Source organism: Mastomys coucha, unplaced genomic scaffold (genome assembly GCF_008632895.1).
Source record: "Mastomys coucha isolate ucsf_1 unplaced genomic scaffold, UCSF_Mcou_1 pScaffold16, whole genome shotgun sequence".
In the NCBI taxonomy this organism is placed as follows: Eukaryota; Metazoa; Chordata; class Mammalia; order Rodentia; family Muridae; genus Mastomys; species Mastomys coucha.
Window position 1 is genome coordinate 51868885 of NW_022196898.1, and position 17216 is coordinate 51886100.

A 17216-nucleotide genomic window follows, 5' to 3' on the forward strand; every position below is an offset into this window, starting at 1 on the left:
GGGGAGGGAGGAGGAAGAGGAGGAGGAGGAGGAGGAGGAGGAGGAGGAGGAGAGAGCCACACTTTCTCCAATAAGGCCAACCTCCTAATTCATCCTAAAAAGTTCATCAACTGGGGACTAAGAATGCAAATATATGAGCCTTTGGGGTTCTACATTCATTCAAACACAAGCAAGACACTCATATACATAAAATAAACAAATCTTTAAAAATACAAATTCTTTCAATTCTGTTGATTTTCTCATTTATAAAATGTGGCTCATGTAAACCCTTTGTTAATTTTTTTTGTATGTGTGAAAATTAAGATAATGCATTTAAAGTTTTTAGCACAGTGCCACCAAATAACCCTCATTAAATGTCTTCCAGATATTAAGATAGGCAGGATATATAAGAAAAAATAATTTCTCTCTCTCTCTCTCTCTCTCTCTCTCTCCTCTCCCTCTCCCTCTCTTCTTTCCCTCTCTCCTCTCCCTCTCCCCTTCCCCCACCTCTCTCTCTCTCTCTCCCTCTCCCTCTTTCTTTCTCTCTCTCTCTCTCCCTCTCCCTGTCCCTCTCCTTCTCCCTCTCCCTCTTCCTCTCCCTTCTCCCCTATCCCTTCTCCCCTCCCCCTTCCTCTCTCGCTCTGTGACAAGTTTAGCCATGTAGCAGCCAGGCTGGCCTTAGACTTTCCATCCCCCTGCCTCTTGGACACCAGTACAAAAATGCCTTCACATGCTTATATTCAAGTTGAGTGAATAAAATTAATACCCATGTGGAATCATTAATTGGTCACCTATGTGGCACTAACTATAATCAGCAGGATTCTGGAAAAACAGGATGGTATTACTAGAGTGATTAGGAAAGCCTTCACTCAGCAGAAGGATGGTTTTAGAAAATTTAAGAAAAGAAGAAAGGAATTACAGAAGAAATGAGAAGCCTGAGGAGACTCAGGGAGTGTCACGTTTGCCGAGAACCCATGAACAGGTGTCCGGCTTATTTTATAGGACTGAAATAAAATGCATACATGTTAGGCAAGTGTTCATACATGTATTCATACATGCTAGGCAAATGTTCTAGCACTGAGCTTCTCCCAGCTGGTGACAAGGTTATTATCATTGCCATAGTGGTTCATCCTTGTAAAGTATAGAAGATAAGTTTAGGTAGATAAAATGTAGCAAGGTGTTGAAGGACTTATGGCTAGCCAGAAGACAGTGAGCTGGGTCCAGGTAATCAGCTGGCTCACTAAACACCTCCGGAGCAAGCTTCCATCTCACAGAGTGCCGTGGGGCCAGGCCTCCTGCTTTGTGTGGACCAGAGACCTCTATGAACACTGAGGCTGCAGAGATTCTGAGTTTCAGCCTATGTTGTGTCCTCCATCTGTCTCAGAAAAGCCTTTTCAGTCTGGCATTTCTGCAGTGGTGTAGGCCTTTGATTCCAGAGCTTGGGAGGCAGAGGCAGGCAGAGGCAGAACTCTGTGAGTTACAGGCCAGCCTGGTCTACATAGTGCATTCCAAGAGAGCTAAGGTTACACAGTGAGATCCTGTCTCCAAAAAAAGTCTTTTTATAGTCCGCTTATAGCTGGCTTACTACACCTTGTATTTTTGCTTCTCCTGATACCTGTAACAGTTCTTTCTTTTTTGTATTTTCTTACACTGTTCATTTGCTGAAGAGAATGCATAATTGGTCCTAAAGGACAATTCTAAATTCAATGAGTTGCATTCTCATGACTAATTTAACATATTCTCTTATCCTTTAATTTTTTTTCTATGAAATAAGTTAGATCCAGAACCTTGGTAAAATTCACTTCCAGTTTCTTCAGAAGAATACATCTGCAAGTGATGAGTCATGGGCTCTTTCGCCAACAGAGCAGAAGGCTACACTTTTGAGACTCTGATCATGGTTCAAATAATTCCTTTTACATTGTGTGACCATTCATTTCACCGTTGCTATGTCCACCTCAGGAAATGGAGGCCCTGAGAGGCGTCAAATGTGCCAAAGCTTTGTGCCGGCTGGGTGTGGCAGAGCACGCCTGTGACCCTACGTTCAGATCCTTTTAAATGTGAAGTTTGTGATGGTTAGTTGGACAGGGCTTGGAATCTTCTAGGAAGCAAACCTCCGGGTACACCTGTGAGGGACTGTTTTGATTTAGCTAGCCTTTGGGCAGGCCTGTGAGGAATTATCTCAATCAGGTTGAGGCGAGAAGACTCACCCCTAAGTAGCGGTTAGCACTAATTCCCTGGGGCTGGGCCCTGGACTGAATACAAAGATCTGCAGCTGAGAAGTTCCAGCATCACCTCTCTCTGCTTTCTGACCTTGAGTGCAGTGTGAGCAGCTCCTGCCAGCAGGACTGCCCACAACAATGGCATACACCAGGACTTCGAGCCAACATAAACACTTCTCTTTACGTTGCTCTTGTCAGGCTGTGCTGTCCCAACAACAGGAAAAGTAACTAAGACAGAGGTTGCAGGCCAAAATGGACAAACAGCAAAAATTACAGAGCCACAAGATGGATCCTGACCTTACTTTAATTGGTGGATTTCTTTGCTTTATTGTATACTCTATACTCTTTTTTTTTTTTTTTTTTAAACAGATCGACACCAGGATGGTTCTCCTCCGCCTCCACTCCCAGAAAGAACTCTAGAGTCCTTCTTTCTTGCTGATGAGGACTGTAAGTTGGCAGTTATAAAATGAAGTGTTAACAGGTTTAAAGTAAGATAAATGTGTTAATTCATGCCTGGGATCTCAGTATTTGAGAGGCGGATACAGGAGGATGGGGAATTCAAGGCCATCACTAGCCACATAGTTTAAGGACAGCCTAAGCTGGGTGAGACCTTGGAGGCTGAGTAAGGTGGTTTGCCGGGAGGCAGAGGCAGGGATTTGTGAGTGGCAGGCTAGCCAGTGCTACACAATGAGACCCTGTCTAAAAAACAAAACAAAACAAAACAAAACCCCAACAAAATTAAATACAGTGTCTTTCATGGAAAGATATAAAGAATGATTAAATAAAAGAATGAATTTCAAAGCCCATAATATATAATGAAAATGATACCTAAGAGGCCAAACATATAGGCCAAGCCTGAATATCCACCTATATTTAAGTCACAGGCTTAAGAAACTATACAACAAAACCTTTTCCTTTTTCTTTTTTATTAAGGTATACAGGCTCAACCCATGAAAACTTCCTCTACTAGCTATCCTGAAACCACAGAGAACTCCACATCTTCTAAACAAACACTGAGGACCCCTGGGAAAAGTTTCACAAGGAGCAAGGTCAGACAAGAGATTTAGAAAGCATCCCAGAGTTCCCTTACTACTGGTTTTCTCTCCACAGCATTAAGATTGAAAATTAGACAAAGCATGTTTTCTAAACTCTTTTGCTCTCACACAGCCAAAATTAGTAGAAAGTAAATATATACAATGAATGAGAGTAATTACAGTTACATGTTAGTATATGAAAATAAATGCATTATGTGCAGAGAAGGTTACATATATTAATATATAATATATATATAATATATTGGAGTAATCAAGGGGTAGGGTTGGATGAATTCCTAATTATCAGTGGGTTGAGAATGTAGCTCAGTTAGTAGACTGCTTGCCTGAAACATGCCTGAAGCCTGGAGCTTGACCTAGGGATGGCGGTGCATGTCTGTAAGACCCATATCACAATATTTGAGAGGCGGAAGGAAGAGTATCAGAAGTTTAAGACCAGGCTGGGATACATGAGACCATGCCTCAAAAAAAAAAATGTTGGTCTAAATATACAATGATGTAGAAAAAAAATTTAGGATCTACAATTCACATCGACTATAGGATAAAGTATAGATAGCTAAAAGATTAAAATGTTAAAATGTGCACGTACACATAAAACCACTAAAAAGGAACTGGAGAGATGGTTCAGAAATTGAGAGCGCTGACTGCTCTTTCAGGGGACCTGAGTTCAATTCCCAGCATCTACGTGGTGGATCTTAACTGTGTTTAACCCTGGTTCCAGAGGATCTGATGTGCTCTTCTTGTCTCCTTGGATACCAGGCATATACATAGTGCATAGATATACATTCAGGTTAAACATCTATACACATAAAATAATAAATCAATCTAAAAAAATTTAAAACTTAAAAAAAAAAACCAACCCCCTCCAAATGACTCAGCAATAACTATTCTTAAAAATCCTAAGTTATGGGCTGGTAAGATGTCTCCGTGGTTAAGAACACCGACTGCTCTTCTGAAGGTCCTGAGTTCAAATCCCAGCAACCACATGGTGGCTCGCAATCATCCCTAATGAGATCTGACACCCTCTTCTGGAGTGTCTGAAGACAGCTACAGTGTTCTTACATATAATAAATAAATAAATCTTAAAAAAAAATACCCTAAGTTACAAGAGTACTTTTTGTTAAGATAGTTTTGTAACTATAACAATCCAGAGGTTGAGAGAAAGAAGGTACTTGCGCAGCCCACTAAATGAAACAAAATGTCTGCACAGCTAAGGGAAGGTAGCTAAAAATCAGAGACAAAGACCAGACTGGAGAGGAGGATGCTTGCAGCTGGCACTGCAGTCAGACTTTGTCTAATATATGGTGAACTGATAGAAATTCATAACTATAAAATAAAAGTGGGCAGAAAGTCCATGACTGAAAAGTAAAGCGACCCTCAGAGGTCGTTGCCAGTTTTGAATGCTCCCAGTAGGGGGAGTGAAGTCTTATCATCATCATCCCTGGCATTTTGACAGAACCGTTTCTAGGTATGTACTAGGATACATATGGTAAAACAGCAAGAGAGAATCAAATGGTGGTTTTGTATTGAATTAAGATGTAAGATGGAAAAAAAAATTGTATTTTCATGTCAATTATTAAGGAAACCAATCCTGTTAAGTCTATATTTCTAGTTGACTAAGGCATTTTGAAACTTACAGGAAAAACATTAATTTTCTCCTCTCTTCACTTTTACAGAGTTTGAAGATTTTCAGAAATATGAAAAAAAGTAAGCTCATTTGTACTGTTTTTTTTTTTTAGAATGTATCTAAAAAATGTAGTTACATAATTTTTGGTATCACCTTGTGAAAAAGATTAACAATACCATTCCCAAACAGAACTTCAGAAGGGGCCTGTGAGTCAGAGTGGTCACCCAGGCCTTGGCTTGCTGGACTCCACCAGCCTAACATTAGGTAGGGGTGCTGTTTACAGACTGAAGAATAATTAGTGCAATGTTTGGCATTTCCTACCATTCCAAGATGCTTAGATAGAACTATGTTATTTAAAACTCCCAGCAGTCTAACCTTAGATATGTTTTCTTTGACAACAGTAACAGCAAAGCATATTGTGAACCAAATGTGTGGATTTAATGAAACATTTCCATTTTTACAAGTATTACCAGGAGTAAAAAGTCTGTTGCTTACTATTTTGCTGTATTGTAATGAAAATAAAAACCCACAGGCTCTTTAAACGTTTGGAAATTCTCTTAGACACCTTTTTTTTTTCTACAGTTACAAGCTCTATAAAACATGACGATATGACTCTTAGATATTTGATCCACTTGCTTAGTCAGGAAGATACTGGTACAATGGGGAGGGACGAAGAACACTACAGAACCTTCCTGAAAGCAAACTCTTGGGTGGATAGTTGAGTGCTTCTTGACCCTCCTGCTCTCTTCTGTTTCCCCATACTCCAGGTTCTCAATAGTCTGCCAGCATTACTGTCACACCTGACCTCTGAAGGGATCTCTCACCCATTATATAGCTGAAGGCTGGTTAGGAAACAAGCATTCCTCCCAAGAATTAGTCAAGGAGAAATTTAAAATTTCAAAAGGAAATTACACTAACAGGAAAAATGTCATAGACAAAAAACAAACGAGTGCCCGACGTGGATAGTCAGCCGAAGGGTCATTTGATTAGCTGAAGAAGCACCCTTCTCTTTCTCCAGATCCAATAGTATTTGGGGGATATCAAAGAAGCAGTAATTTCAGGCAGATTTATGTTGGCAGATCTTTGGGATATGGTGGGAGACTGAGCCTTCTTTTTGTAAGTAGACTCAGAGCATCTGTAGGCTGGACTGTGTTTCTAGTTTTTGACCACTTTGATTCTATGTTCTTTAACTGCTAACAGCATTGAACTTTCAAACTGCCCCCTGAAACTTAGACATGCATTAGTTTAGACTTGTATACGTATCCCAACCCCTTCCAGAAGATCATGACCCCAGAATGACCTGGGATATTTCCCAGTCTGAATATCTTTGTAGTCTGCAGTTAAGGTCTTAATGAAAATAGCATTTTTTTTTATCTGTTATTTTTGAGCTAGCGTTTCTGTCTGCTTTCTTTCTATGAATACTTGTTTTTTTTTTTTTTTTTTTTTTTTTTTTTTTTGGTTTTTCGAGACAGGGTTTCTCTGTGTAGCCCGGGCTGTCCTGGAACTCACTCTGTAGACCAGGCTGCCCTCGAACTCAGAAATCCACCTGCCTCTGCCTCCCAAGTGCTGGGATCAAAGGCATGCGCCACCACCGCCCGGCTGAATACTTGTTGAATGCCTGTTATTTAGACGTTGTGGAAGGCAGAGATAATACTAGCTCTTAGGATTATGGGCAACTCAAGTCTAGTAAGGAACTTAGAAATAAAACAGGCAAGTCCCGGAGGACATACATAATAACATTGTGTTAGATGTTATTAAATAAAACAAGAGTAATCCATGAGAGAATGAAAAGAGGTAATGTGGGGCTGGAAGGAAGGGAGAGTGGGAGTTGCATCCTTACTGGTCTTGTTAAGGAGAGTTTAGTGCACTGAGACACCAGCAGTGGGTGTTACACAGAGACACTATACACTATTTTATCCTGGCTGCTCTATGTGGAGAGTGGACTATACATGACAAGGGTGGAAACTATCAACTATGATGTCAAGTGATGCCTACTTTTAGTGGGAAAAAATTTCAAGCAAATTTTGTTGTGTGTGTGTGTGCATGCATACATGAATGATGGGAGCACATGTCTTGACTTGCATATGGAGGTCAGAGGACAACTTTGTAGAGATGGTTTCTCTCTTTTCTACCTTTATTTATATGAGTTCCACGGAACAAACTCAGGTTCTCAGGCTTACACAGCAAACTCCTTTACCAGCTGAGCCCTAGGGGGAAATTTTAATTGTTCAGAAATACTATAGTTGCAAGTGACAAAAAAACTCCCAATTTAGATAACTGTATCATAAAAGAAACATTTATTATTGTCTTACAACTAAGAATTCAGATAGCTCATTAAATAGCTAAGACTTATTCCTTAGAGCTTTGTTTCACTCTTATGTATGTATGTATGTCTATGTGCACATATGTATGAACAAATGGTGGCCAGCATCTTCCTCAACCATGTATCTTGTTTTCCAGACAAGGTCTCTCACTGAACTGAGAGCATATGTATTAATGGGCCAGACTAGCTGATCAGCAAGCACTAAGGAGCCTACTGTGTTCATTTCCCCCGTGCTGGGATTATAGGCACATGAATGCCATTCCTGGCTTTTTACCTAGGTGCTGAGTCTGAACTCAGTTTCTCATGCTTGATCAGCAGGCATTTTACCAATGAGCTATCTCTCAAGCCCCGGTTTTGTTTTACTTCATAAGCTTACTCATAGGCAGATTTTTTACCATGTGGTTTCAGGCTTATGATGGAAAAAATTAGCCTTTTCCTGGTTGCTTAAGCAACAGTCTGATGACTAGTGTAAATTGGCCGGATGTTGGCCTGGTTCATTTGCCCCTGCCTGCATAAATTCTTAACAATATATTTAACATTGTGATTAGGCATGATACTGTGTCTTATATTTAGCCACATAGTTACCTGTGGTCACTGATTACCTAGTAATGACATCAGACTTACACACATCTGATATGGCCATGCCAATGTACTAACAATGGAACTCAGCCCAAGTTATTAGTTATTTCATTATCCTACCAGAAGAAATAGTTCCACTTGATGTGTGGAAACTGGAAATTGTGGAGGATGTAAAGGAAATGTTTAAGTTGTTTTGTCTGGCAGATAGATACATGTTGAGAAGGCAGTGTGAATAACAAGCCATAGGTAAGATAGCAGTTCTTTATAATATGTGTTTGCTGATCTTTGCCGCCTTTGTTGAAAGAATAAAAGGCGAGAAGGAAGGAAAGAAGGAAAAAATAATTAATATTCTTCTTTGGGACAAATACTTTCTCTCAGCTCTCATGTAGAGATTTTTGACATCCTTATACATCCCTACCTTCATCCAACTGTGTTCATGTCTGTCCTCACTCAGTTCCTAGCCCAATTCTTGACACACAGTATTTAGCAAGTGTGCATTTAATTGGAAATGCCTGAAACCTGCTATGGATTCTAGAGATTCATACTCAAGTATTCTCCAGAAAGGAAATATTCTAGATGCTTCTAGAAGTCTAATATTACATATATGTAAACACATGTATGCAGTTCTCACATTACGCTTTTAAATGTGAAGAACTAAAAAAAGTAGGCAGTAATTTCTCTTATAATCTGCTTTTGAGAAGTTTATATAAACTTGAGAAATCTTTATTCCTGTAAGACCATGCACATGCCAATTGTAGATCCCGTTTTACAAAATTCCTTTTAAAACTGGGCAAGAATTGATATATGTATATATTAAGGTGTTAGGAATGAATATATGTATTTCTAGGTCTACACATAATAAAGACAATAGTGAACCAAGAAATAAAGCAATGCCTTTGAGAGACTATGGCCCTAACTTAGAATCATCTATGAGGAAACATGGCTGAAAAGTAAAGGAGATTTAGGGTTCACGGGAAGTATAGGAAAAGCCCCAGCCTGCCATAGATGAATTAATGTGAGACATCAAAAGCATATTATGACTTATCGGAGGACAAAGATAAACTCCAAGGCCAATGTGAGTCCTAAAGTAGTGGATTTGGGATACATCATTTCCTTGGTTTTGGGTATTGCTATATAATCTGTTTGCAAAGAAAATAAATCTTGCTTGGTATGGTTGTTCAGGTCTTTAATCCCAGTAGCTGGGATGCCAAGGTAGGGAGAGTATCACAAGTTTAAGGCCAGCATGGGATATATAGTGAGTTTATCCCTGTAGACTGAGATCTTACCCCCTCTCCATATCATAATTATAATATAAAAATATAATTTCAACAATTTAAAACACGTTTAGTAAGATACTGATATATTTATTTTGGAGCATTGTTCTGGAGGAAATGTTTAATTTCAATGATCATCCAACAAATAAATGATAATCTAAATCTCTTGTCAGTCTTTTCCTTATATATTTTTCCTCTGATTACAGGTGTCTGTAATTCTTCCTCACCAAGCAAGCCTACAGAATGTGTTCAGCCAAAAAATTCCAGCTCCTTTCTGAATTTTGGTATGTGTATTATTTTAGAGCAGAGTTAAAAATGTATATAATCTGGGTCTGGAAAGATGGCTCAGTGAGTAAGAGCACTGAATATTCTTCCAGAGAACCCAGGTTCAATTCTAAGCACTCAGTGGCTCACAGCACCTATGACTCAAGTTCCAGAGGAGCCGATGCCCCCTGCTGGCCTCTGCAGGGACTGTAAGCACATGGTATACAGACATACATGAAGGCAAAACATCAAAACATATAGAAGAAATTATTTTTATATAAATTTTAAATAAAAATTCATTTTTATTTAAATAGAATTTAAAAATTAAAATTGTAGGAAAGATTAGAAAATGTAATACTTATAGGCAGACATACAATTGCTCAAACATAATTTTATTTCAGAGGAAGAAGCAGAAACTGAGATATCAGTCTCTGTTATCATAGTTTTTTTTAATATTTATTTTATTTATATGAGTACACTGTAGCTGTCTTCAGACACACCAGAAGAGGGCATCCCATTACAGATGGTTGTGAGCCACCATGTGGTTGCTGGGAATTGAACTCAGGACCTCTGGAAGAACAGTCAGTGCTCTTAACTGCTGAGTCATCTCTCCAGCCCTGTTACTATAGTTCTTGTCTCATTTTGAGAAAATGTTTACTATAAGTGCTTGATTTCTTTAGCTATAAAACTTCATTTGCATTTCATTCACTCCATGTTTCAATGGTTACAATTGAAATGTTAAGATTTGGTTGGATGTTAGTGGCATGTGCCTTTAATCCCAGCACTTGGGAGGCAGAGGCGGGCGGATCTCTAAGTTTGAAGCCAGGCTGGACTAGAGTGAATTCCAGGACAGCAAGGGCTATACTGAGAAATCCTGTCTCAAAAAACCAGAAAAAAAAGTTAAAATTTGTATGGAATTAGTTTAAAACATTCAGCTGGGACATTGTATAAACTGTGAAAAAACACCCAATGTTGCCTTGGCTACAGAAGTTTTCTGCTTCCTTCTTTCCTCTAAATCTCTTGGGTGATATATGGATCATCTGACTTTACATTGTGTGGCCCTGGAATAAAGTCTTAACTGCATCCATGTTGCTTCTTCTCAAACATGCCTAGGTTTCAAAAGTTTGTATCCTTGAAAGCACTTAGTTTTCATTGCTTCCTTTAGCAATAGCAATAAAAATTGTAAGAATATGTTACTTAAAAATATTACATTGCCTCAGATGGAGCACACCTGTAATCCCAACACATGCAAGGCCAAGGCAGGAGAATCATGAGTTCAGGGACAGGCTGGGCTTGCATAGAGAGATTCTATTTCATAAAAGCCCCTACTTCCCAAGTTGAGGAAAAAAAAAAAAAAAGCATGTGGTTCAGGTTTCTTTTTCCTGAATTGACTTATATACAGAAAACAGTAGTGTACAACTGTTCTAAAGTATTGTGAGTTAGCTAGTGAATCAGATCAGATATAGGTATTTGAAACTGTATTTCTAAGCGAGGACACAACAAGTCCTTGGCCCTCTGCACAGTGGGTGGCTACAGTTAAGGCGCCTGTGCTGGGGAGATGATTTTGATGTGTGACTACTTCATCTGAATATTTTCCTTCTCTTTATTATCCAAGGATTAAAGTTTTCATGAGCTAGGCTCTGTACACCTCCACCAGCATTTAAAATTGCTAGTTAATAAATATCAGAGGTTTCTTTCTTCCAGCTCTGACATATAGGGGTGTGTGTGTGTGTGTGTGTGTGTGTGTGTGTGTGTTTATGGGTGTGCTTGTGTGTGTGTTTATATGTTTATGTATGTGTGTTTGTGTATTTGTGTGTTAATGTGTGTTTGCGTGTGTCTGTATGTTTGTATTTGTGTGTCAGTGTGTTTGTATGTGTGAGTGTATGTGTATGTATGTATGAGAATCTTGCAGTGCTTGCCAGGCTGGCCTTGAACTTGTGGTCCTCCTGGCTTAACTTCCTGTGTGCATGTGCTTGGATTATAAGTAGTTGCCACCATTCCTGGCTTATTATGGTTTTGTTTTTAGACTTAAATTTAGTTGTAAACATCAGCAGTTACTAGGGAAGGTGATGAAATTCAAATATTGGAAAGATATTTGAGTTTTTCATTTTTTGTTCTCCCTCTTTCAGACCCTTCAGTTTTAAATTTAAGGCACCAAAGTTGCTAAAATGCTTTGAGAGTCTACCACAATCAAGAACTACACTGCTGGTGACAAAGAATAAATGTCCTCATCCTGAAATTCTTTTTGAAAGTACTCAGTAATAGCTACCTACTATTTTATATGAAAGATTTTCTTATTCTTTGTTGTGGAGGCAAGGGAGGTGCATTTCAGGAAGAAAAATAATTGTAACTCACTTAGAGCCATTTCTTTCCAGGATCATTTTATGTTTCTAAGTTTTGAAAACATAATGTTTTAGTAAACTCAAGAATGTCTGTGGCTGCATAGAGACAGAACCAGATTTAATAGTGCCACATAAACATTACTGCTTAATTTTATAAAAGTGACATTTGTTTTGTGATCAATGGGTGAATAAAACAGAGATACGGTGTTATATATTCAATTATTACAGGCTACTATAATCTGGGTTCTTTATATAGTTATTACTATTAGTTAATCTGCAAATGCTCTGAGTTTAAATATTAGTGGTATTTGGGTTGGAGGTGTGGCCCAGTGGCAGAATACTTGTCTAGCTTATGCAAGGTCAATAGTTTGATCCCCAGTACAAAAACAATATTCTATTTTTATTTAAACTTTAACTACTAAAATGCCTTGACAGTCTATTACTAAATTGATCAAAGAGGGTGGTTTACTTTTTAATGCTATACTCTAAAATCCAAGTATTCATTTCTGTGTAAAATTACCTGTCTTCATTCAGTTTTATTTTTGTCCTCAGGTTTCGGAAATCGTTTTTCAAAACCCAAAGGACCAAGGAACCCACCATCAACTTGGAATATTTAACATACCTCTGGATTTATAAGAATATTTGTTAAAATTGTACCTGTAAATAAAGCTACTAAAATAATGCTAATAATATCAATAATGATGATATATTGTGTCAATAGCTTGAAAAGGAAAGCAATATGTCACAAATTTCCTTGTATTTTCATATTCTTTATATTTTGGGGGAACTGCCAATAAAGTTTGTACTTCAGTTTATGTTTCAAGGTGTATTTACTTTCCACTTTTGAAAGTTATTATATTTTATGTTCTCTCTTTTTATATGTAAATTTTCTATAAATATAAACTTTGTTTTGAGATGATGTCTCCTCCTCCGCAGCCTTTGGAGGGCTGGGATAACAAGCATACAAGCCAAGCACCACCATTAACTTCAATAGGCTTGTAAGGATTTGATCTTAACTAACTCTCCTTAAAATATTTTTATGTATACAAGTGTTTTTGCCTGCATGTATGTACAGCACCTATGTGTAATGCCCATCAAGGCCAGAAGAGGGATGTGAATCCCTTGAATTGGAATTAAGTTTGTGAGTTGCTATGTGGATTCTGGGAACTGAACCAGGGTCCTCTGCAAAAGTAGTTAAGTGCACTTAATTAACCATCTGAGCCATCTGTCCATCCTTTCAACTAAATGTATACATTGCCTTCATATTCAAAATAACTTAAAAAGAATAGGTCTTGCTATGCAGCCCCTAGGCTGGCTGCAAATTAACGATCTTCCCACTTCAAGCTGCAGGCTGCTGGCATTGCAAGTGTGCTCCATCATGACTGACTACAGGTTTTATTTAAAAAACAAAATACCCCTTACTTTGTGCTTGCAGTACTGCTTGTGAAAATGACTATTCCTGGAGTTATTTTTGTCTAAATGGTGTGTATCTCCTCTATCTTCCCAAATGTCGTGTAAATGAAGGAAAGATAATATACAAATAATGGCAGTGATCACTTTTGTATTGCTATAATTAGATATTCAACTATGTGTTTAACCAGTTATTCACTTACTAATTCTAGAAAAAAAAATCAACAGCAGTTACTTTTTGTTAGCGCTTTAAATTTATTTTTAATTCTTTTTTGATAGTGTTTTCTTCATAGAAAAGGCCCCGTATAGAAACATGTTCACATAAAACTTTATGTTCACAGCGTTTTAAAGGTACTGGTGATTTGAAAATGTTTTTCTATATGACTATGGATTCTTCTAAATAAATTATATTTCAAATCTAGTTTTACACAGTAAATAAGTTAATGGCTCTTTATTAAAGGGTTCACTTTACTTTCCCTATCAGTTTAATAGTTTTACTTATGAAAATACAACCTAGCAACAGTGTTATTAAAGCAACAGCTTTCATACTTTTCATTAGGAAATCCAATACTAGGGCAAAATGACTGGTATCGTGACTTGTTTATTGTAGTACAATGTATACCCAGTAGGTGTTCAAGAACTTCTCTATTTTAAACGATAACTTTTATTACAGAAGTTCAGTCAGCCTAAGTTACTTCTCTGGGAACTAGTGGTGTTGAACCAGTGTCTTTTATATGCCCAGTACATCATTGTAGCCAGTTATTTCCAAATATCTTTCTCAAGGACTTAAATGCAACTCTAGGTAAAAAACTAAAGTAATGAAACTCAAAATAGATTTCTGATTAAACACCATCTCCTGGCGAACAGTGTCATGTTGACAGCGCTTTTCACATTTTCAAGTTCATATGTATGGTTTGGAAAAAATTAAAATTTTCTATCGAGACATTTTTTGTTAATTGTAGCTCTATGTTCAACAAAAATGCTGGATTCTACCTTTCCACGCAGTGGAGGGAAAAGTGACTCTGGCAAGGCGGAGCTGCGACCAGGGAACTCCTAAGGCAATATTTGCACCTGCCTTGAGCCTGTAGCTGTTATTACAGCAATGCTAGAGAAAATGCTGCTGCTTCTTTTTTTTTTTTTTCCTGAATATCAGCTTTACAATGCTCTACAGCGCAATCGTCGTTTCACATATTCCAAAATTCTTTTTCTCCTAGTTTGTCAAGGGTAAACTGGAGATTCTTTTACCTCACAAAGGCTATGGGAGAAATACGAAATTGAAAAGTCACTATGGAGACCACCTCCGGGTAAGATGAAGGAGGAAGACGAAGTGGAACGCCTGAACGTAACGCCAGACTCGGAAAGCTATTAACATTGTTTGGGCCGTTAGGGCGGTTGGCGGCAACTCGCCGGCGGGCGGCAGTTGCGTCGCACCCAGAAGCGTGCAGAGGCGCACGCTCCCCTCCGCTCCGCTCCTCCACTCAGAGAGCAAGTGTGGGGGGGTGGGGAGCAGGAGGGTGGAGAACGCGGAGGGCGGTGGAACTACAACTCCCGCAAGGCCTTGCGCGCCCAGGGTGCTTTACAATAGAAGCTCGGTTGGCGAGGTCTGCAGAGAGGTGCCGGAACTGCCGTTTCCGGCATGTTCAGGTCTACAAGAACAACCGATCAGTGGCGGGTGGGGGAGAGACTCCAATGCCCAGCGGGCCATGCGCGGGCAGCGCTTGCGCGAACGGCGGACGGGGGGGCGGTCGGGCCATTTAAATGTGTGTTTGTGGGTGAAATGGCTGCGCAGGTCGGAGCGGTTCGCGTAGTACGGGCGGTGGCGGCGCAGGAGGAGCCGGACAAAGAGGGGAAGGAGAAACCCCATGTTGGGGTTTCGCCGCGGGGAGTGAAGCGGCAGCGCCGGGCGAGTAGCGGGGGTTCTCAGGAGAAGCGGGGGCGGCCGAGCCAGGACCCCCCTCTCGCTCCCCCTCATCGGCGGCGTCGCAGCCGCCAACATCCCGGGCCGCTGCCTCCAACGAATGCCGCCCCAACCGTCCCGGGCCCCGTTGAACCTCTGCTCCTGCCGCCTCCGCCGCCACCATCGCTGGCACCCGCCGGGCCCACTGTCGCTGCCCCGCTCCCGGCCCCAGGCACCTCGGCCCTCTTCACCTTCTCGCCTCTGACGGTGAGCGCGGCCGGGCCCAAGCATAAGGGCCACAAGGAGCGGCACAAGCACCATCACCACCGCGGCTCCGATGGTGACCCCGGCGCCTGCGTTGCGGGCGATCTCAAACACAAGGACAAGCAGGAAAACGGCGAGAGGAGCGGAGGGGTGCCTCTGATCAAGGCCCCCAAGAGAGGTGAGAGCGGGCGAGCCGCCGGGGCTCGGGTTGTAGGTCTCAGTGCCCTTATCCCGCCCCTTTAGGACTGAAAGACGCCGCTCTACTCCCCTGAGCCCACTGAAGCGGACTCCGGATTGCAGGCGGTTGCCACAGTTTGACCTACTTGAGGCTTCTCTCTGAGGCCGAGCTGTCAGTTTCCATCCCTGTTCGCAGTTCCCCCCGAGCCTTTGCAACATTTATTTTCAAATTCGGTAGGGTTTCCGCGCCGCGCGGCGCTGGACATCGGTTTAGTAGGTGGGGAAAACCTGCCTTTCTGAACTAAAGGCTTGCCAACTGAAAGTCCCTTCTTGTTCTCTTTCTTGGAAATCTTTAGTTTTTCTCATTCCTGGCACCAACATATTTACAGGTTTGATTCTGGGCTGTGAGTTTGAATTCTCAAAGAGGGTTACACAACTCACTGGTTCCCTTAGCTTCGGCGAGGTTAAAAAAATTATTTACGGTGTTTATTTTTCAGCTAGACGTGGTAAAAAATATGTATATATGTATATATACATATATATGTGTATATATATGTATATATATATTAGCCCTTTTAATTGTTAGTATGGTATAGGACTGGTTCGAGGAAGGTTTTATCATCCTTTGAATCCTAGGAAGTAGACCCACTATATCTCTGAAGGGAAGGAAGTGTGCCATAGGATGTAGATGCAGATGCAGATTCTAGTTCCATTTCATTATGCCAGAGCACTGTTTGAGAATCTCTGCAATTCCAGCAGTCTTTAAAGGTATTTCACATAGAAAAAGTAGGACTAATTAAGTGTGCTTTTGAGAGGAATTAGGTTGGCCAAAATTGGTGTCTTCTATTGCCAAATACTTGTAGCATTTATTTATATTCTTTATGGAAGAAATGAAGCATGCTTTTGGTTATGCTGTAGTTATACTTTGTATATATTTATAACTTGTAATATTCATAATCTCAGTAATATACTAACACACTAATGTGTTTGAGTACTGGGTCATTCCAGTTATTAACATGTTAGTGAACTAGTCTTTGAATCTAAAATTTTGAGTGTCTTGGATTCTTCCCATATATTTAGTCATAGTGCTAACCAGTTTGTGTGTGTGTATGTGTGTTTAGGTGCAAATAATAGGTTTTCATTTTTCCACTGGAAAGAACTGCATCTATATTTTTCTTTGGTGGTATCCAGATACCATCTTTAGGAGTATAACTGTGGCAAACTGACTGGTGTGCCAGTTTCCAAAATAATCGCATATTGGAGTAGCTTATATTTTTGCTGTTACTCCCCACACTCCCTGGTGTATGTCCATCCACAGCTACAGGGCATTTGAATAATCATTTCCTTTACATTTGTGCAGTAGGAGAGAGCACTAGTGCATAGACCCGAGACTCCTGAATGCTGGTTCAAGCTTTATCACTAGCATGGTCTGCCTGGCTTTGCTGTCCCTTGCTTCCTTTTTTCCACTCCTTTGCTTGCCTTCACTATATGCCTTGACAATTCTCATTTCAGAGGCAGTCAGTAAGCCGACTAGAAATGATCTGAGATCTCTCAGTTCCCCTTTATGGAGGAGGGTGGTGCTGACACGTGTAGTAATTCACAGTGTGCGCCTCGGAAGACTGTACAGGCCCCGTGTTCTTTTAAAACCAAACAAAACCAATTTTCTAATGCTGATGAATAGAATTTTCTCAGATGATGTAAATGTTCTATATCTGTGTTGTCGAATATGGTAGCCATATGTGGCACTGACACAGATTTGTAATGTGGCTGTGTGACTGAGAAACTGAAATTTTATCTTACTGTAATAAT

General features: G+C 40.1%; 2 protein-coding genes across 2 annotated transcripts in view; both read left to right on the forward strand.

Moving 5' to 3' along the window:
* The window catches only part of Ptpn22 (protein tyrosine phosphatase non-receptor type 22), a 54601-nt gene extending 42130 nt beyond the window's left edge, over nucleotides 1–12471 (forward strand). The window contains exons 17-21 of the mRNA XM_031375049.1: nucleotides 2568–2645; nucleotides 3132–3247; nucleotides 4927–4957; nucleotides 9260–9337; nucleotides 12212–12471. Coding sequence (XP_031230909.1) covers nucleotides 2568–2645; nucleotides 3132–3247; nucleotides 4927–4957; nucleotides 9260–9337; nucleotides 12212–12276 — 368 coding nt within the window. The 3' untranslated portion in view covers nucleotides 12277–12471. The remainder of the gene's footprint in view (nucleotides 1–2567; nucleotides 2646–3131; nucleotides 3248–4926; nucleotides 4958–9259; nucleotides 9338–12211) is intronic.
* A 1900-nt stretch (nucleotides 12472–14371) lies between these two features.
* The window catches only part of Rsbn1 (round spermatid basic protein 1), a 51207-nt gene continuing 48362 nt past the window's right edge, over nucleotides 14372–17216 (forward strand). Inside the window, exon 1 of the mRNA XM_031375053.1 lies at nucleotides 14372–15408. Coding sequence (XP_031230913.1) covers nucleotides 14706–15408 — 703 coding nt within the window. The 5' untranslated portion in view covers nucleotides 14372–14705. The remainder of the gene's footprint in view (nucleotides 15409–17216) is intronic.